This window comes from Mandrillus leucophaeus, unplaced genomic scaffold (genome assembly GCF_000951045.1).
Source record: "Mandrillus leucophaeus isolate KB7577 unplaced genomic scaffold, Mleu.le_1.0 Scaffold141, whole genome shotgun sequence".
Taxonomy (NCBI): Eukaryota; Metazoa; Chordata; class Mammalia; order Primates; family Cercopithecidae; genus Mandrillus; species Mandrillus leucophaeus.
In genome coordinates this window covers 702,352-724,472 of record NW_012101377.1, presented here as the reverse complement: position 1 = coordinate 724,472, position 22,121 = coordinate 702,352, and the positions used below count along the sequence as shown (strand labels likewise).

Here is a 22,121-nt window from a genome sequence, read left to right as displayed (position 1 = left end):
TAAAGCATCACCAAAATGGTAGATTTTGCATTCGCATAGAACTCTACAATTTGAAGAAGGATTCCAGAGAAGAATTTCTATTTCAGTGATTCTCAAATATTAAAATCACCTAGGATAGATGCCTTCAGACCTTTCTTAAGTTTCTCCCAAGTTACTGTATTAGAGAGCTATGGTTACTAATGGAGTATGTCATATCCCTCTGGTGATTCAGAGGGAGAAACAGTTGAGAACTTGTGCATTATCTCATTTGAATCTCATGAGCTCCTTTTGAGGTAGGTGGACCAGGTATCATTTTCCTCATTTTGAAGAACCAGAGATGCAGCTTAAATGATTTGTTCTTAATCATATCTCTTCTGCAGATGCCTCTCATCCCATCTCTGGTCATGATTAATTTACAGGTTTTACCCTATTATTTAACTTACACAGTATTAAAATAATGTATATTTATTTATCTTCCACAGTTGGCACGTATTCTTCTTGAAAAATCTATAAAAATCCTTGTCCAGTTATATACAGGTAGAGGATTTTTTTTAAATCTCCAGTATGATAGTACAGGTAGAGAATTTAATTTTGAGTAATTTTAATATCAGTCTAAAGCTAATGTGTGCGTGCGCGCGCGCACACACACACACACACACACACACACACACACACACACCCCTTTGCTTATTCTAATGTCTGCCAAAGTAAAAATGAAAGTGTATTTTGCACCATCGTTGTAGGACAAATATTAGTTGTTTCGTATTCCTAATCTAATTATCGTTATGTTGCATGTGTGAATAATTACAGTGTTAAACATTTTTAAAATTATTTATTTAGTTTTTGGAGACAGGGTCTCACTCTCTTATCCAGGCTGGAGTGCAGTGACATGAAGCTCACTGCAGCCCCTACTTCCTGGGTTCAAGCAATCTTCCCACCTCAGCCTCCCGAGTAGCTGGGACTACAGCCACGCACCACCATGCCTGGCTAATTTTTATATCTTTTGTAGAGACGGGGTTTCGCCATATTGCCTAGGCTGGTCTTGAACTCCTAAGGTCAAGTGGTCTGCCTGCCTTGGCCTCCCAAAGTGCTGAGATTACAGGCATGAGCCACCATGCCCGGCCTAAATTACAATCTTTGGAAGAAATTTAAGGCACAGGGTAATAAATACTTACCTAAGGTCTTTCAGATGAGTTCAGGTGTCCTCTCCACCTTGAATATCCAGCAGCCTATAGCAGTATTTTGTTGTATTATTAAATGGGGGCTGGTAGTGGTGGTGGTGGTGAGTGTGTGTGTGTGAGAGAAAGAAAGAGAAGGAACCAGAATAATATCTTTAATATGTACCAGCTACTGGACTACAGGATTTTTGGGGGGCGGGGGGGTGAAAGTGGAGAAGAACGGCATTGAATGTTGCCATAGGCTACAGTCTCCTAATAATATAATATTATATATTAGTCTGATTTTGGATCATATAATCCTGAAGTCCTTTTATATAAGGTGATGGTAGACCCTGGGTTACCCAGAACCTTGTGTCCCACAATAGTTATCAATAGTGCCCCCCCCCTTTTTTTTTTATCTTAGGCATGTCCTAAGATAAAAGATGGTTTGGATGACAAACTACATCTTCACATTACTTTTAATTCTTAGAATTGTCTCCTTAACAGGGGCATAGCCTAGATAAAGAGTTTATCTTGTACTGCTTTGGAGTAGTCTGCTTCTTTTGGTTTCTCAGAAGGGGAGTTAGTTTTAGCATTGGTCAGTAATACCAACGATATGTAAAAACTTTTTTCATTTTCTTTTTTTCCTCACAAATATGCCAGGAACATAAAAACTTTTTAGAATCACTGAGTTGTGGAATTTTCCCCAGAAACCAACTTTTTCCATTGTCTCTGTATTTAAAGAGTAAATGTTGCATTTTGATGGGACATATTTTGCTACCTGCATTTTAGGATCTGCTTTCATGGATGCCATAGACAGTGATTTTTCCACTTTATTTCAGTTTTCCTCAAACTCGGCCCCCTTGGTGAAGGGATGTAAATTAATAGCAATTAATGTGAATTTAAGGGGTGAATTACATGGAATTGCCAGCAATAGAAGCATCAGTTTAGAAGATGTAACCCTGTAAGCACTGTAAAGTATCTCTGGTTGTTTTATAGAAATAGTTTTAAATACTGTTGATAATGAGCTATGTTGAGGACATTGTCCTTAAACTTGGGTTGCTATAGTCCCTCCCCACTGAAAATAAGGTTTAATGCCCTTTACTTTCTCTGTTTAGCCGTACCCCTGGTAATTGCCAGAACTCTGCTAATGAAGTGGATCTTCTGGGTCCAAACCAGAATGGTTCTGAGGGCTTAGCCCAGCTGACCAGCACCAATGGTGCCAAGCCTGTGGAGGATTTCTCCAACATGGAGTCCCAGAGTGTCCCCTTGGACCCCATGGAACATGTGGGCATGGAGCCTCTTCAGTTTGATTATTCAGGCACGCAGGTACCTGTGGACTCAGCAGCAGCAACTGTGGGACTTTTTGACTACAATTCTCAACAACAGGTACTGTGTGTGTCTCTGTCATCCTCTCTACTCTCCCTCCAGCCAGCACGTTGTTCAAGTAATTAAGGAAGGGGGAATCGGGGAGGAGGTGGCATTGTTTCAGGCTATCCATAGCTAGCCCTTATGAACCTGTTAGTGATGTAGGTTTACAGAGTCCCCTCATGAAGCTGGTGCCTATGCTGAGGTCACTGGCAAGAGGCCACCCTGCTCTATATGTACTTCCTTTGGCTCTTATCTCTCCTCAGTAGCTGGGGAATGGATGAGGTAGCGTTGCCTCTTGTAACACAACCCTCTTGGGTGCTAAATTAATCTCTCTGAAGATTTATGTGGTTGTGATGCTGTTGATTTGTTTTGTTTTTGAAATAGTAAACTCTACTATCCACCGCTGTCAGGAGTGTAGTGCCAGGTCATCTTACCGGTTGTGTCTTAGAGTTAAACGAGTTACTCCAGATAACATAGATAAAGATTTGGCATCTTTCAAAAGTATTAGAATGTGATCAGAGGAAACCACACACACAAATCATTCAACTTCAACTCGACCGTGAAATTGCTTGGCTTTTTTTTTTTTTTTTTTAAATTCATAAGTCCCTGAAGATGTCGTATGTCTACCTTCTATTTTTGAAGACATGTAGGACTACCTCTAGGGTTAACTGATCTCTGTGTTTATTTTATTTTATTTTATTTTTAAAGAAAGGTCAGCTGTCTGAACTACAAAAGAGGGGCTACTAGTTTCCCAATCTTGCTAAGTATAAGTTCTCTCTTGTGGTGGAAGCAGTTTGACTGTGAATTTCTGTTACTCTTTAGTAGGTTCGTAATAGATGGTTAATACAGACTTCTAGGTTTGAAAGGTTAGCATCTCATTTTGAAGTTGAGAAATTCTATGTAGGGAAATTTGCTTATGGTCTTTGGAGATTAGTTATGACATGTTGTACCTTTATTGTCATAAATAGCTGACACTAAATTAATTTTGATTGATAGAGTAAAAAGTTTAACATATGAAGTTTTCCTTTAATTTAAGTCTCCTTTGTGGTTTATGAACAATAAATACCTTTAAGGGATTGTGTGACTGTGCATATTCATATAAGATTAAATTAACAAAATATCTTTCAGAGCGAGTAAACTAAAAGTGTACACTCTTCTCCATGCAATTCTTAGTAGGTATGCCCGCCTCCCCATGTGAATTGACTTTCTGTGCTTTTTTCTCTTCTTTACGGCCAGTTTTGGTTCTTAGCTTCCATTCCCAGTGTAATACAGTCTAACCCTTTCTGTGTTTTTTAAGAAGAGTGTGTCTCAGATTTCTTACAAACAAAAATATATGGTTCTTTTTTTTTTTTTTTTTTTAACTGTTCTTCATTTCATAATCAGAGTCGAGATTCTTTTTTGGTTTATTGATCTTTGGTTTCAAAATAATTTTACCAATTTTTGGAGGCTGGACAATTATGAGAACTTGAACAGAAATGTACTTCTGTGTAGCCACAAGTAGTTAACATGATTACATCGTAGCTACCACTTATTCAAAAATAAAAAACCAAGGGTGCCCTCACCATATATCTCAGCAGTTTTTGAAAGTAAACATTATTTTGAAAGTTAATCTCTTGTTGGATTCAGGTTTCCTATGCATGTCTTGGTTGTTGCAACATAGAGGCATTTTTACACAGACATACGATTGTCAGGATGTGAGTGTTGTTTTGTCTCGTGGGCCATAATTCTTTTCTGAGTAGTTTGTTTTATACATTCTTGTATCGGGGGCCCTAATAGCATACCTGGGAACCACTGGCGTAAGCCTCCTAGTATCTTTAAGACCCTCAATCTTTCAGTGTTCCTGTATAAGAGCTACTAGTTGTCAAGAAGGAAGGATTCCTTTTCTATTGGAAATTGGTGTTTATTTCTTACATTTTATTCCTTACCCTTTTGGTTTTCATTACATTTTATTCCACTTTTCATTTTTAATTTAAATCCACCTCATTTGTCAAGGTTCAGTACTGTCACGTTCCTTTTTTAGTCTCCAAACCAAAAAGCTGTCATGTCTGCCTCCCTTGAACTCCATAGCATTTTGTGTTTCCTTTAACAGAAGGTGTTACCATGTTTTGTCTTGTGTTGTGATTACTTGTCTAATAGTCCTTGCCAGGTTGTAAGCTCCTTGAGGGCAAAGACTGAACCGTATCCTGTTTCCTCTGCATTGCTTTAGCAGAACGAGGTTTCAGGGGACTTTCCCCCATCCCTATTATAATATCTCAGTGCATCCTCTGTATGTAATATTCTTCCCAAAATTAAAATTTGAAACTAGCCTTTCAGGAGGTCTGGAGGCTACTCTCTGAGAACTACCATGTTTTCTAATATGTGTGTTCTTTGGATCCAGCTTACGCCTTATGTACAAATAACTATACTGTATTATATCCAGGAAAGTTAGTTCTTGGATCAGAACTTAATCTTTTAAGGTTCACTCTGTTGTCATCTGATCAGAAACCATGGTCTCATGAGAAAAATGTACATTAATTCTCTGACACTCAGTTTTGTAGGTAACTTCAGGGAGATCACAGATCTGTGTTCTACAGATACAACCTTCTGTTCATATCTTTTGTTCTTTGTAGCCAACCATATCTTTCTTGAATAGAGTCTGATTCCCTTTCCTCCTCTTGATTTGCTCTCAGGTTAGTCATTGTGACTCATTTTATCATTTAAATTGTGCTTGGAAGTACTCAATGACAAGTGATGAGACCATTTATGCCCATATCCTTGGAACCCTACGACTATGGAGAGTGTACTCTGGTTTCTGGTCTCTTGCGGAAGGGAAGAACTTGTGGAAAAGGTGGTTTTTTTTGTGTGTGTTTTGTTTTTTTTTTTCTGGAGACAGAGTCTCACTTTGTTGCTCAGGCTGGAGTACCATGGTACGATCTTGGCTCACTGCAGCTTCTGTCTCCTGGGTTCAAGCAATTCTCCTGCTTCAGCCTCCTGAGTAGCTGGGATTACAGACACCCACCACCGTGCCTGGCTGATTTTTGTAGTTTTAATAGAGATGGGGTTTCGCTTTATTGGCTGGGCTGGTTTTGAACTCCTGGCCTCAGGTGATCTGCCCACCTCGACCTCCCAAGGTGCTGACATTACAGGCATGAGCCACAACGCCTGGCCAGAGGAGGTGGTTCTTTAGCTGTGCCGTGAAAGACTTGTTTATATAGGAAGAAGGTGAGAATTCTAGTGGAGGAAATAGTAAAACAGGTATGTGTTCACTAGTAGATAATGTAGAAGTAGTCAGTCTGGTTGGTGGTTTAGGTTGAAGAAAAATAACTAGAGAGGTTGAAGAGATGGTGTTGTGAGTCTTATGCTGTATTCACTATAGGAAATGAAAAGACACTTTAAAGGAGGAATAACTTAATTGTTTTAGTTTAGTTTTTTTGTGGTTAATGTGAGTTTAGTAGCAGTTTGAGACGTTCTCTTACTCTTATTATTCAGTTAACTGTTGACTGTTGTGTTCTTCTAGGAACCTTAGGTTCTGAATGAAACAGTAGTGGAACATTTGGGGAACTAAGCGCTAAATTGGTGGATTCTGAATCCTATCAGACAAGGGGAGGGCTCAGTGAGGACAAAGGTTGCATGCAACTGACTTGAAGGACAGGTAGAATACATTTTGTTGCAGGTCAGAGCAGAGGTGTGGAGCTGGGAATGACCACGGTGTGGGCCTATGCTGAAGGGAGTAGAAGTTGAGTGTAGAAGAGGACAAGAAGGTACAGGTGCCTTTGAAAATTGAGTCCAGGTCCTGGACGCCTTGAGAACCAGCTGGAAGTCTCAGACGGTACTGCTGATTGTGAGGATTGAACCAGAGATCTAGTGCAGTACATATTTTTCTGTACATTCTGCTCTTTTTATCTTGGCTTTCTGAAATAAGCAACAAAGGTGATCATTTTTCTTGGTTTAGAGTTGTTTGCTGCAAATGGTAGATTTGCTTTATTTGTGATTTTTTTAGAATAGGAATCTGGTTTGGAGGTTGACAAAATAAGTAATTCCCTCTTTTGTTCTATTTTCTTTCAATCTTGGCTTTGATTTGGTGTAATAAGCTGGTTTCATCAAACTTATTACCAGCCTGTAATGAGATAGATGACATGGAGCAGCCTGCAAATAGGGAAAAGGTAATTTTCATTTAATTCATTGCAAACTCAGTTCTTGTTAGCTGTGACACAGGATTTTGATTAGTTAGTTGGTTGTCTGGTCACTGTTAATCACTCTGAATTTAACCCTTTTAAGGTTTATTTATAAGAGCGGGAGTTTCTAATTCTTTTTTGTTTGTTTTTGTGTGTGCCATGAACTTCTTTAATAGGTGAACCATGTGGACTACTTCTCAGAATAATGTTTAAAATGTATAAAGCAGGATTACAAAGGAAACCAGTGGTATAAAAATAGCTGTCATATTTAAAAACAAAGTTAATTATGTATTTATTTATGATATGCATGAAATAGAAGTAGATGTACTAGCTGTCATAATGAGCATGAGCAAGATTTTGAAATATCTCTAACAACTGTAAAGTAACATGAACGTATATTTGAGTTCTGTTTGTGATAATGTCACAGGTGTATTGCTAAAGTTAATGTAGTTTGTTGTCTACAATCTTAATTGAAGAACATGCTAAATTTCAGGTGGATGTGCGTGAGATAAAGATGCAGTATTACCCACCCGAGTACAAATACCTTGGATTCAGAACCTCTGATTTGGAGTATTTTGTCAGCTTGAAATGCTCGTTATTTCTGAAGTGTTCTTCCTTTGTCTCAAATTCACTTCATTGTCTTCTTAATCCTGGAAAACAGCTGTGAGCAGTTCATGCATAATGTGTTCATACCATTTTGTACTGCGATGTTGGAGCAGTATTTATTTTTTACAAAATGCTGTACAGTTGCCTGTTTCTTTCCTTAAATGCAGTTTAGAAAATTATTACTAGGTTTTGGCCAGGCACAGTGGCTCACACCTGTAATCTCAGCACTTTGGGAGGCCGAGGCGGGCACATCACGAGGTCAGGAGCTCGAGAGCAGCCTGGCCAATATGGTGAAACCCCCTCTCTACTAAAAATACAAAAATTAGCCGGGCATGTAAAAATACAAAAAGTAGCACGCCCAGCTACTTGGGAGGCTGAGGCAGGAGAATCGCCTGAACCCGGGAGGCGGAGGTTGCAGCGAGCTGAGATCATGCCACCACGCTCTACCCTGGGCGACAGAGTGAGACTCCGTCTTAAAAAAAAAAAATTGTTACCAGGTTGTATTATATTACAAACATGGCACAAACCAAAGCCAGGATTATATCAGTGTAGAATTAATTAATTGTATTGTTGATGTTCTTTATTTAGAGTTCGGTTAATCTAAAAATAGCCTAATGTAGTATGTTTTACAAAATTGGACACTGTTGTACCAAAACTGTCATCTGTTAAGCATGAATTTTAACAAAGATTCAGATTCTGAAAATGAAAGTTGAAGTGTGGTATTCATTCCTGCACGACTACAGTCAGAGGGGAGTGGAAATCGGCATGTGTTGTTAAAAAGTTTGACAGTGTGATTAAATGTCATTCTCGTGAGGCCAAGTGTGTATATACTTTCGATGTAGGTATTTAATAGGCTCACCTTTCTCTTTAATTTACAAATGATTATTCTATCAAGTGTCATGTGTATAGTTAACTGACAAAGAGTGACTAGTAATTGATCAGTTGAAGCTTACCTCTATTGTTATTTGACTTTGTTCAAATTTTACTTATGGTGAAGTTTTTCTCAAAAGGTATTAATATACTTAGTGGAGGGATGTGTTTTGTTTTTCCCTAGGACCTCATTTGTTTTGAAATCAGATTCTTTATCTGCCAAAGAAATGCACAGATGATGATGATGAAGATGATGATGATGATGATTTTTTTTTAGTTTAGCAACATAGTTTAATTTGTATGCGCCTACCAAAAATCATTGTAATCATTAATTGATCATTGTAGTAGTTCAAATAACCTGGTATAAACTGGGCTTTGATCTAGAAGCTTCAAACAGTAATAAGATTTCACAAATTTCATATGCCGAGGAATGACTCCAAAATAAACCTTTTTCTTAAAATTTTAGAATCCCATCATTGATATAGTGCTTTTACTGTCTTGAAGGGTTTTTCTCTGTGAACTCTGAAAACAACCCCATGAGGTAGGGCAGCTATTTTATTTTTAGACATAAGAGGCCAAGCACGGTGGCTCATGCCTGTAATCCCAACACTTTGGGAGGCTGAGGCTGGCGGATCACCCAAGGTCAGGAGTTTGAGATCAACCTGGCCAACATGGTGAAACCCCATCTCTAGTAAAAATAGAAAAATTAGCCAGGTGTGGTGGCACAAGCCTGTAATCCCACCTACTCTAGAGGCTCAGACAGGAGAATCGCTTGAAGCCGGGAGGCGGAGGTTGCGGTGAGCCAAGATCGCACTACTGCACTCCAGCCTCAGGGACAGAGCAAGACTCTGTCTGTCTCAAAAAAAAAAAAAAGAAAGAAAAAAGAAAAAACAGTGAAGTTTAGGGACTTGTTTGAAGGTCATCTAATACAAGCAATGCAAATAGCTATTATTTTGGTTTCTAGCCTCAGGCCGTTTCCTTTGGCCTTTGTATTAGAAACGCAGAGCCTTCTTATAGGTGGAGTTGTCTCACCTTCAAATTCAACTACATAGCTTTTTCTTAAAGTAGTATAATGCAGAAAGCACTCATCCATTAAAACAAAAATGGTTTTCTTTCTTTCCTGTTATCTTTGTGACCCACTGATAGCAGCTGGTGGTCCTGGTGCAGTGAGATTTTGACTCTTTTTTTTTTTTTTTTTTTTGAGACAGGGTTTCATTCTTGTTGCTTAGGCTGGAGTGCAGTGGTGATCTCGGCTTACCTCAGCCTCCACCTCCCAGGTTCAAGCGATTCTTCTGCCTCAGCCTCCGGATTGGGGGAATTACAGGTGTAATTCTGGGATTACAGGTGTGCACCACCACTCCCGGCTAATTTTGTATTTTTAGTAGAGATGGGGTTTCTCCATATTGGTCAGACTGGTCTCGAACTCCTGACTTCAGGTGATCCACCTGCCTCGGCCTCCCAGAGTGCTAGCTTTAAAGGTTTGAGCCACTGTGCCTGGCCAATTTTGACTCTTAATACAGACTAGGAGGAGTCCCGCCCTCTGCTCTTGGTCTGCTTGGGCTGCCTGGCTCTGGGAAGGAACTGTAAAGGGTGACTCTCAGAAGGGCTGAGTCTGTTGGGGGTGCCCTCCCCATTCATCAGAAAGAACATCACACATAAAGGACTTTTATAAATACTTTGCATGTGTTAATTTTAATCCCCACAGCAACCTGCCGTGTTACATATATCTTTATCATCATATTAAAGAGAAGAAGAGAATGAGGCACAGAGAGATTAAACGATTTGCCAGAGGTGACATAGCAAGTCACTGGTGAGCTGAGATAGAAACCAAGGCTGTCTGGCTCTAGAGTCAGTGCTCTTAACCCTTGTCTGCTATGTATATAGTCTCAAACTGGTAAAAAAAAAAAAAAAAAGTCAGGGCTGGCAGTACATTTTATTGTGGCCGGCAGGGGAGCGGGACTGAGTAGTCTTTTGCATTTACTGACTCCTTATTTAGACATTACTCCTCCAGATTTAGAAAACGCCATAATTTTTTATGTTAGCAACTGCTGTCGATAACAACAACAACAGTAATAATAGTAGTAGCTGTCTTTTATAAGATGCCAACTACATGTCAGTCACTATATTGGGTGTTTTTGGCTGCCTGGATTCCTTTCTGGAATAAGAGCCCTATAGAGTATTTTTAATATAGTAAGTGACAGAGAAAGGAGGCAAACCAGCTTGTCTACTTCTTAAACTATGCCTTCAGTATTTATTAGGAACCTTGATATGCTTGAAGTAAATGATCCATTTTCCCCAGCATTCAGACTCTTGAACAACTTGTGAAATCTACCCAAGTGAATTATAATTAACAGCTTCACATTTATCATTATACTGACCTTTAAGCATTTCCCCCAACTCTCACAGTATTTTGTTTCTCAGTTATGGGATATTCGCCTGCTTTGTGAAAAACATGAAAATGTTAGTAGAGCTCAATGCTTCGCCCCGCAGATGGCATTTATGTGAGTTTTTCAGGATCCTTTGGAATCTGTCACTTGCCAATTACCCAATTTGTTTTGAATACTCTGTATTTCCAGTTAATATTGCACCATTTACATAAAGAGAATGTACCAAAATTGCTGTAATCTATTCTGTAATCAAATCTGTCTGCTGTAGATGTACAATTTACTTTTGTTGTTTACTGCAAAATGGTCTCAAGAAAATCCTTTTCTATTCACCATAATTACTAAGATATTAATCAGCTCTCAAACATAGGCTGTATGGGGTCTCTTGTAAGGCTTGTTTACTTTTAGTTAAAAGTAGTTCCTGCTTTCAAAATGTTTTAATATGATGAAAACCAACCACAAGGTAATGTTATGTGGAATGATTACTTTTGTGGTATTCCCACATGCCGTGTATTTCCATGTATATTTACAGATATAGTACACATACATAAAATGACTTACATGTAATATTTAAAAAATATATAGCCCAGGTGTGGTGGCTCACACCTGTAATTTCAGCCCTTTGGGAGGCCAAAGTGGAAGGATCATTTGAGCCCAGGAGTTCCAGACCAGCCTGAGCAACTTCATCTCTACAAAAAAGTTAAAAAAAAAAAAAAAAAAATTGGCCAGGCATGGTGGCATGCGCAGCTACTTGGAGGCTGAGGCAGGAGGATTGCTTGAGCCCAGGGGTTTGTGGCTATAGTGAGCCATGATTATGTCACTGCATTTAAGCCTGGGTGACAGACAGAGTAAGACTTCGACTCTTCAAACAAACAAAAATATATGCAGTGAGGTTAAGTCAGATGGAATGGCAGTGGACTACTGTTTTTGGTTAATAAATCGAGATACCCTTAAGAGTTGTGTTCTGAGCATTCTGTCTTTATTTCCCCAGTTCCTTGTCACAGCACCTACCTAATAATAGGTGCTCAAAAAACGTCTGTTGAATGAAATGAATTCTTTTGTTTTCAGTAGGGCGAAGAAGGGTAGAGAGAAGAAGCTAGCACAAGCAGTGCCTGATATGTTAAATGTTGCAAAAGGTTTTAGATCAAGAAAATTCCAGAAACCCATTGAAGAGACAGTACATATTTAGTGGAACTATGAGATGTTTTCACAACCTTGGAAATAATTTAAAAGTAACTTTCTACTGTTTTACTTATTTTCCCACTCCTGGCTGCCTCTCTTGGGTGGACTGCCTCCTGTTGGAGGGAATACTGTGTGAGCACATCTTTAGTAAGACAGAAATGTGAAACCAACTTGCAGAAATCACAAGCACACTGTTACCAAATAGTCTTGACTGGCTCCCTTCCTGGAGGACAAATGTTTTGATACTGTCTGTCAGTAGATTCATTTCCCCTATTTCTTTTTAAGACTTGATATTTAGTAATACTGTTTCCTTTTTACCAGCATCACACTGAAGTTTTTCTTTAACTTTTGGGGGAAAAAAAAAAAAAAGTATTTTTGAAATCTGTGCATGGTTACTTTTGACATTCATACTCCAAAAACAGAGACTAAGACTAGAGAGCTAACAGGTGAAATTGGCCAGTACCTTCAAAGTATTCACTTTTTGTTTTATTTTAATCTAAAATTAGCCTCCTCATGTTTGAGGTGTAGAGAGTAGCCAAATCTCAGGATAAAATCTCTCCATCACCTAAGATAAGAGTAAGTCCAGTCATGACAGTGATTAAGCTGAGTTGGTAGAATGACATTATCTCCTAATGTCTGAAACAATCAGGTCTCTTTATGAGGACATCTGTAATTCAAGATCCATGGTGTCTGTTATACATCATCCAGCAATGTCAGCTGAGCTGTTGAAAAATCCTGTAGGAAGAGCAGGTAGGTTGAAGGTCCTATCCAAGGAGGTCCCTTCAGTAAGTGCTTTCAGTCTGATTTTAGCAATCATTGAAGTCTTCAGTGTGACTCCTTGGAAGGAGGCCCGTTTAGGTGAACCACAAATCAGGTTACTGGCATCCTTTTTCTTTGTTCCAATACTATTCATACTAAAATGTAATCTCCATCAGGGCAAGATTATGTATTGTTTCATTCACTAGTTGTATCCCTAGTTCCTTGCACAGTGCCTGGCAGGTATCATTTGTTTCATAAATATTTGTTGAATTAATGAGTGAATGACAGATTTTTGTATTAATCATAAGACATTCTTAGTGTTGTTAAGGCCTTTGAGCTTTCTTTTCTTTAGAATTAAGAAGTATGCTAGGTGTGAGCTCATAATCCAAATTTTGTTAGTAGCTGCTGTTTTCTGCTGTTTTATTTTCAATATACAAAGAATAATATCCCAGAAGACTCTGGAGCTCCCGAAAGTTGGGCAGATGTCTAATTTACTCATTAGGATAAGCTACTAGTTGAGGAAGTTATTCAATACCATTTTGGGAATGAGACAGCTCGGAGGATGAAGTGAACACTTTTCATATTCTTCTCCAAAATGTGAGTAGGTGAGGATTAATTCAGTTATTTGTGGGCTCTTGAAAGGAGATTCAGCACTAGGGGCAATGTGGCAAATCAGTTGTCTAATTTTTAACTTTGCCTTAGATCAGGCAAGACCTGTAGACCTGATAAGCTTTAGGGCTTTTGCATGCACATATATGAGATATCTGTATCTGTATCAATATCTATATATATATAGATATCTCATATATGTGTGTGTGTGTGAGAGAGAGAGAGAGAGAGTGTGTTTGTGGTTCAGGGGACATATAATCTGTGAAGTGGGCAGCTCATGGAACCAGGGCACAGCAAATTGAAGTAAAGAAAGAGAGACAGGGAGAATAGAACTATGAAACATTTTAATCCCATGGGAATGAAGTAAAGTATGAGAACATTTGTTGTTGTTAAAGTATAATGCCTAAACAAGTGTTTATTAAAATTTTTAGTCAGAGAGGTTTTTAAATGATTTTGTAAGACAGTTTCCCTAACCACACCGTGTTTTTCCTCTTGCCTCAGCTGTTCCAAAGACCTAATGCGCTTGCTGTCCAGCAGTTGACAGCTGCTCAGCAGCAGCAGTATGCACTGGCAGCTGCTCATCAGCCGCACATCGGTAAGTCCTTAAGCCCATAGCTCTTTCATGATAGGTGTGGCCGCCATTTTAGGATAACTGGTTGCTGTGAAACCCAGTAATTTAAACTGATTCTAAAAGTTCAGACAAATCCCTCAGACAGAGTTAGTGGCCTCTTCCTTTTGTCCAGTTGTCTCTCTAGCCACATTATTTTTGACATTGCTTGTAGACCCACATCATAAGATTTCTTCAGTGTTCACCCATTGCCCTACCTCAGCTGTTTCAGGATTTAAAGTATTTATCACAATAGCGATTGGTGACTACCATTAGCTCTTTTGGTAAGATTTGGATGACATTGATTAAATAAGTTGTGGTTCTATAGACTATCAGCCTCTCATTTTATTAGCAAAACAGTATAAATCCATTTTCCAGTCAGTATGCATTGAAAAAATTTAAAAGTGTTCTCGTATAATTACTGGTTTTAAAGTAGCTTTGCCCTTTTCCCGTAAGTTTAGTTAAAGTTTTGAGCGATGTTTTCATCGTACTGCCTAGATGTTTCTTCCCCCGGACCTTCTTAAGGTCTCTTAGAAATAGAGTGCATTAAGTGTAAACAAGTAGAAGTAGAATTTTTTTTTAATATGTCAAAATGGCATGATTGAGTAGAAAGGAGATAGCTAATCTTGAATGTGATAGGCTATAGAAGAATATACTTACTTCCAACCTAAATAAAGTCCAGGCATAAAGTCCTTGGGTCTGATAATGTATAGTTGTAGATGGTAATCTTTATAAATACCCATAGATTTTATTTCATGAAAACTGTTTGTAAAATTATTTTAAGTAGAAATACTTCATCCCATTTTAATATGTCTTTAAAATTGTTCTATTGTAGGCTGTTATAATTTTAATAATCTTTTAGAAAGTATGCTGAATTTAAAACTGTATATACAGTTTTAAGTATTTCTTTAGCAAAGGTAAAATTTAACTCTATAAACATTTCATTATAATCTTTAGTATAGCAGTTACCTTTTTAAAATTTCTCTTTACCCTCAACCTGTCCCGTCTTCTCTTTTTTCATTTTTTTCCTTATCTACAGCCTGAAGTGAATAGCCAAACTGTGTAGGTATTTGATAGGGCTGCAGTTTTAGTCAAGTTTGTTTTTACTGACAGGTATGTTTTCAGCAGGTTTAGCTCCCGCTGCGTTTGTCCCCAATCCATACATCATCAGCGCTGCTCCCCCAGGGACGGACCCCTACACAGCTGGATTGGCTGCAGCAGCGACACTAGGTGAGACATTCTGCTGCATGAGGGATTTTCTCACCTGCTGAAAAGTCATTTGAGATGGGCTTGCATTCTTTATACTCTTTCCCAAATCTGTGTCTCCAGTGGAGATCATCCAGATTTTCAGTGCCATTTACCTACCAGCTTAATATCTCTCCATAGCAGTATCATAGGCCCCTCAGACTTGAAAATGTTCAAAGGCAAATTAATCACCTACCGCTTGCATATGTATTTTTGATCCATGGAGCCACCAGATGCTCATTTATATTTTGGGAATTTCTCCCCTTGCCTAGATCTCCTACCACCTCTAGTCTATCATATAGTTCAGGTACTTTTATTGGTCTCTAATGTGGAAATTTCTAATTTCCTTGCCTCTCTCACTTCCTTTTCCCCTCTAAATTGTTCAAGAAAATGATTTCAGACTTAGATCTTACCTCATCATCTTTCTGCTTAAACCTTTTATTGATTTCCCTTTTTTCTACCCTAATATGGCATACTACAGTTATTACCAAACATGGCTGATCATTACAACTTACTTGGAGTCAGGGTGGGGGTGGTGGTGTTTTGTTCCTTGAAATCAGTATTTTTAAGGAGCTTCCAGATAATTCTGTGGATTAACTAGGATTGGGACCCAGAGCATATAGGGCTCTATCACCATGCCTCATACAGGTCTCTACATGTGTACCACCCAGTTCCCTTCGTAGTTGACTGCCATTGGCTGACACCATACATTGTAGCAATACAGATCTGATTTTAGTTTGCTGAAGATACTGCATTGGTTTAGGCCCCTGTCATTGGACACTGTGGTCTTCTGTAGTAAGCTCTTTTTCCCATTGTTTGCCTGTGAAGTGCCCTAGCTGGCTACTTACTGCACTGTTTTTATTTGCTTGTGGGATGTATACATGAGTTTTTTTTTTCTCTCTTTCTCTCTCTCTCTCTTTTTTTTTTTTTTTTTTGAGACAGGATCTCACTCTGTTGCCGAGAATGGAATGCAGTGGCGTGAATACAGTTCACTGTAACCTTGAATTCCTGGGCTCACTGGATCCTCCTGCCTCAGCCTCCTGAGTAGCTAGGGGTACTAGTGTGCACCACCACACTTAGCTAATTGTTAAATTTTTTGTAGAGATGGGGTGGTCTCGCCAGTGTTGCCTGGGCTGGTGTTGTGTCAAATTGCTGGGCTCAAGCAACCCTCCTCCCTTGGCCTCTCAAAGTACTGGCATTCCAGGTGTGAACCACTGTGCCCAGCCTATGAGTGTTTTTTTCTTTCCCTTGAGACTAGATGTTTAAAAGACAGGCATCTTTGTTATTTGACTCTGTGTTGCACAGTTACCGTCACCATAGTGGGGCCATAAATGTATGATGGATTGAATTCAGCATTAGAACAAACACAGTGTCTTCCAGTTTAGATATTTGTTGGGGGAAGATCCCTCCAAGTCAGGTTAACCATGACTAAATATTGCTTTGAAATTTTATTTCTTATTATGTAGCATATAATTTGCAATTATGAACTTAAATGTAGCCTAGCATTTCTTAGATTTTTAAAAAAATTGTTTACATTTTGGCATGGTTATGATAGGAACATAGTTAACATAGGGTCATCTGTCTGTCCGTGGTCACCCCCTTTTTGGGGAAAACGAAAGCTCTTCGTAGGAGAATGATCTGTGCTAACCATCATTAATGTTTATTAATACATAACTTTTCTCAGGCATTGTCCTGAATGCTTTTCTTTCATATGATTTGTCAGATGATGATTTTAGAGATTAGAAATTTGTGAATCAGACAGCTGCCTTGTTAGTTATGTTTTTTTGTTTTCTGTTTTTTTGTTTTGTTTTGTTTTGTTTTTTGGGGAGGACTGAGTCTTGCTTTTGTTCAGTGGTGCGATCTCGGCTCACTGCAATCTCTGCCTCTTGGGTTCAAGTGATTCTCTCACCTCAACCTCCTGAATAGCTGGAACTACAGGTGCCCGCCACCATGCCTGGCTAATTTTTGTATTTTTAGTAGGGATGGGGTTTCGCCATGTTGGCCAGGCTGGTCTCAAACTCCTGACTTCAAGTGATCCACCCGCCTTGGCCTCCCAGAGTGCTGGGATTACAGGTGTGAGCCACTGTGCCCAACCTAGAGAGCTGTCTCATTTGAAGTCACACAATTTAAATGTTGTAGAGTTGGAGTTTGAACCAGGTTTAACTTCAGAGCCCATGCCTATGCTTCACTATAGTATATAGAATGCCTGTGCTGTCTTGAATTATCTTTTCTGTACTTTCTTTAGAATTCTTTTCCTCTACTAATTTATGTTATTTGAAACAAAGAACTGATCTTAGAGTTGACACTGCTGCTGTCACTGAGATGGTATTTTGGTGGTGAGAATCTTGTTTTTTGTATTTGTCAGTTGAGCCAGGGTGAAAATGAGTTAATACTTTCACAAATAACAGGAAATGTTAACTGTTCAAACTATGAATATGTGTATTCTTAGAGGGTGCCTGATGTGCCAAGCTCAGTTGATTTGCCCTGGGATGTTTTCCTAAATTTAACCTTAGGCCATGTGACCACAGTATAGTAGTAGAAATGCCAGTTGAGAAAATTTAGAGAATAATGCAAATGTTAATGGTAATAGCAGTCCTCGCCCAGTAAAGGTTCTCTTTTGTTGGCTTTTGGGAGAGTGTTGGGACTGTCATTGCAGGTTGCAACCACTCGTTCAAGGTAGACACGGCTGTACCCCCAACATCTGTTACAGGTTGAGCATCCCTAATCTGAAAATTAAAAATCTTTTTGAATACTAACATGACACCACAAGTGGAAAATTCCACACTTGACCTTGACCTCATGTAATGGGTCATAGTCAGAACCACAGGCACGTAACACACAGTTCATTTATTCAGCATCCCCAACGGAAAAGTAGAATTACTCTCAGACTATGTGTATAAGGCATATATGAAACATAAATGAACTTTGTGTTTAGACTTGGGTCACATACCCAAGGTAACTCTTGCATACATAAATAGTCTACAGTCTGAAATCTAACACTTCTGGTCCCAAGCACTTTGGTTAAGGAACACTCTACCTGTTTACCCATTTTTACAGGTGAGGAAACTAAGGTACACTTAGGGTCTTTTTTTGTGTTTTTTCTTATTTTTTTCTTTAACTGCCCAAGACCACCCTGCTTTATAAACACTTATGAGATGAGTATGAGGCTCTATCACTCTTTTTTTTTTTTTTTTTTTTAACTTGAATACATGGCTTTTAGGCTGTTCAGTTTCTGACAAATTAAAAATGTTTTAACCTCTTTCCTTATTATAGTAAAATACTTCATAGTGTAACAGCTTTTCTTAGCAGCACCTTTATTCTTTGCCCAGCTATAGTGTTTCAGTGTGCACCCTTGCTTGTAAACGGAGCTTCTTAATCTTTTCTAAGCCCACAGGTATAGAAAACACCAAATTAGAAATGTCAAAACATTTATATTGGGCAATGGTACAGTTTGACTTATTTGTGTTTTAGAAGCTTAAAATGGGGGAAACAAGAATATGTATCTATTTATTTTGGCTTAATGAAGTATGTGTTTCTCCAGAATTAGCTGTTGCATCAGAGTAGCTGTAATATTTGAAACAGCTCTTCAGAACTTCAGTGTAAGGCTTGGTTATTGTAAATGAATCAAGTTGGAAGTATTTAACTCTGTGCTTTAAGGAAGTTCGACTTGGAGATACATTTCAGCAGATTTGAAGAATTGGCTTTGAGCCCATTTCTTGGTTAGCAAATGTGTCTTTGGTGTTTCTTGCCACCAGCTTCGTCATAGAATTCTATGATTAGATTTCTGCCACACTTAAGTTGTTATCTGCATAACTTTGTTACATCTCTGTTGTCTACTTTATGTGGCCAACTGCAACTGTACTTTGTTGCCAAAGAAAATGAACAGATAATTTGGATTAAAGCAGAATGCTTTTTTTTTTTTTTTTTTTTTTTTTGAGACATACTCTTTGCTCTGTTGCCCAGGCTGGAGTGCAGTGGTGCAATCTTGGCTCACTTCAACCTCTGCCTCCTGGATTCAAGCAGTTCTCCTGTCTCAGCCTTCCCAGTAGCTGGGATTACAGGCATCTGCCATCACGTCCAGCTAATTTTTTGTATTTTTTTTTTTTTTTTAAGTAGAGATGGGGTTTCACCAGGTCTCGAACTCCTGACCTCAAAGTGATCCTCCCACATTGGCCTCCCATAGTGCTGGGGTTACAGAGAATGCTTAATTTTGTTTAAGATTCTTAGCAGGTCTGTAACAAGTCAAGGTGTTGTATTTTTTGTTTCTATTTGTGTTCAATGTTGACTTAAGTTTAAAATTTCACAGCAATGTCTGAATGTAGTTGTGTTGAATGCCTTTGTGACTTTAAAAGTAGAAATAGGGGCCAGGCCTGGTGGCTCAAGCCTATAGTCCCAGCAATATGGGAGGCCAAGGCGGGTGGATCACTTGAGCCCAGGAGTTTGACACCAGCCTGGGCAACATAGACCTCTACCAAAAAAAAAAAAAAAAAATTAGCCAGGTATGGTAGCATGCATCTGTAATCCCAGGTATTAGGGAGGCTGAAGTGGGAGGATCGCTTAAGCCCAGGAGGTTGAGGTTGCAGTGAGCTGAGATTGCTTCATTGCATTCCAACCTGCGTGACAGAGAGAGACCCTGTCTCAAAAAAAAGAAAAAAAAACTGAAGTTGCAGTGGAGGTTCAGTTCAGTGTCTGGGTTTTGTTGTCAGACTGATAGATGTTCATTTTTCTAGAGTTAATGAAACACCAGCACTCTATTAAATCACCTTAGGTGCCATTCTTACCGATGAACCTGGGATACAACCTAGTCTTTTGTTCTATTCCATCACTTTAAGCACACAGACCCTCCATTTACTCCCTTCTACCAACAGATATTGTCTCTGTCTATCCTACATCCTCCATCTGTTCTTAAATCGAACCCCTTCTATCAGTGATTCCCCCTTTTAGTTTTCTGATGTTTCATTCCTCATTGCTTCTTCCTCTAGGCCTGGATTATATTAGAAGACTGGTGTAAGGATCTCATCTAATGTTTACTGTTCTTTAAAAAGAGTTAATGATTAGCTAGCATAAATCAATATATACTTTTAAGTTAATATTTTACAGTAGGATCTGTTGAGTCAGATGTAATCTTTGGAAAGCCTGAGATGAGCCTCAGTAGTTCAGACTTTCTTTACCTTTCCTTTGCTATTTTTAGGCCCAGCTGTGGTCCCTCACCAGTATTATGGAGTTACTCCCTGGGGAGTCTACCCTGCCAGTCTTTTCCAGCAGCAAGCTGCTGCTGCCGCCGCAGCAACTAATTCAGCTAATCAACAGACCACCCCACAGGCTCAGCAAGGACAGCAGCAGGTAAATGTAGACAAAATTTACCTCTTCTAAGTGGGAATTGTAGTATTGTGGGTAATTAATAGGTGATATTGCACCTAATAGAAAAGCACTGTGAATGCATGAATTTCCTCTTGTGTGTGTGTATGTGTCTGAGTTCAGGCTCAGATTTAACGACTCTTATGAAATGTCTTTTATATGTTAGACACTATTGTACCTAGGTGGGGTAATGATACTCATCAATTCACCTACAGGGAAGTTGCTTAGCTGCAAGTGGCAAAGTGGATCTTCAAAGTTATAGTAAAATTTTGTTCTGCCATACTGTAGTGGCTTGCCAAGCACCACTTTCAGATCATTTCAGGGTTTTTCAAGGGGCTTGACACCAAAGCAGGGGTACTAGATTTTTAGACTGCTTATTTATAGTACTTATTGGATTAGATGTAAATCTTAAACCTGTCATATCTGTGTTAGCTTTTTATTTGAGTTGAGAAAGGACAGTAAACTGCAAAACTACATCTTTTTTTTTTTTTTTTTTTACACAGGTCATTTCCTCCTTGATTGCTAGAATAACACCTCTTTTTTTTTTTTTTTTTTTTTTTTTGAGAGAGTGTCTCACTCTGTTGCCCAGGCTGGAATGCTGTGGTGCAATCTCGGCTCACTGCAGTCTCCGCATCCTGGATTTAAGCAATTCTCTTGCCTTCGCCTCCTGAGTAACTGGGATTATAGGCGCACTCCACCATGCCCAGCTAATTTTCTTTTTAGTAGAGACGGGGTTTCACCATGTTGGTCAGGCTGGTCTCAAACTCCTGACCTCATGATCCACCCGCCTGGGCCTCCCAAAGTGCTGGGATTGCATGCGTGAGCCACCACGCCTGGCCAATAACACCTCTTTATTGATAGAAACTGTGGTAAACTAGAAAACTTGAAACACAAAAATTACCTTAAATCCTATGTCAAAAAACCACTGCTGATATGTTTGGTATCTGTTATTTTAGCCTTACTATTTAATATTTTACAAAATTGTCATTCTGTCCACGTGGTTTTCCATTCTGATTTCCTACTTTACTATGTTATTTTGTGTTCTTTTAAATGACATTTTTACTAGGTACATTTAAATCCATCAAAGGATACTTTAGTCTGTTATATTTGATATTTCATTTATATCAGTATTTTGGTGTTTTAAATGAGACTGATTAACGTCCTTTACATAAGTTTATCCTTGGAAAAAATTCCTAGTAATAGAATTTTTCTGTAGCAAATGAAATCACCTTTTAGGCTTCGATATGCATTGTCAGATAAAAGCTGTCATTTGAGACAAAACACCCTGCTCATATATGAATATATTATATGATCCAAACAAGAATTTTTTGCTTGACATCAGTCTTACTCAGTGGGTGTATGTTTAATTTTTTTTTTTTTTTTTAGATTCCACACAATTATAGAAAGAAAGAAGAACAGGTCTTGAAATTCTACCTGTTATTTGGGCACTATGAAATTATTTTCTTGGCAGCAGATGCCATTCTCATACCATATATAAGGAAATTCAGTAAAGAATTTGTTGGCAGAATGAGTGATCTGTTAAAATAAATTTCTTTTGAGACGGAGTTTTGCTTTTGTCACCCAGGCTGGAGTGCAGTGGTGCCATCTTGGCTCACTGCAACCTCTGCCTCCAGGGTTCAGACGATTCTCCTGCCTCAACCTCCCAAGTAGCTGGGATTACAGGCATGCGCCACCACACCTGGCTAATTTTTGTATTTTTGGTAGAGGTGGAGTTTCACCGCATTGGCCAGGCTGGTCTCGAACTCCTGACCTCAGGTGACTACCCGTCTTAGCCTCCCGGAGTGCTGGGATTACAGGCGTGAGCCACCACGCCTGGCCA

At 38.9% G+C, this 22,121-nt stretch overlaps 1 protein-coding gene across 7 annotated transcripts in view; it reads left to right on the top strand.

Annotated features, from left to right (window-relative positions):
- Positions 1 to 22,121, top strand: part of PUM1 (pumilio RNA-binding family member 1) — a 138,894-nt gene that overhangs the window by 75,387 nt on the left and 41,386 nt on the right. For 4 of the 7 annotated variants that reach the window (XM_011973987.1, XM_011973991.1, XM_011973989.1 and 1 more), the window contains 4 exons: positions 2,255 to 2,525; positions 13,573 to 13,666; positions 14,807 to 14,908; positions 20,115 to 20,266. In XM_011973987.1, the coding sequence (XP_011829377.1) occupies positions 2,255 to 2,525; positions 13,573 to 13,666; positions 14,807 to 14,908; positions 20,115 to 20,266 (619 nt within the window). Of the gene's footprint in view, positions 1 to 2,254; positions 2,526 to 13,572; positions 13,667 to 14,791; positions 14,909 to 20,114; positions 20,267 to 22,121 lie in introns of all 7 variants that reach the window. The other 3 variants (XM_011973990.1, XM_011973992.1, XM_011973986.1) reach the window with 2 other exon arrangements.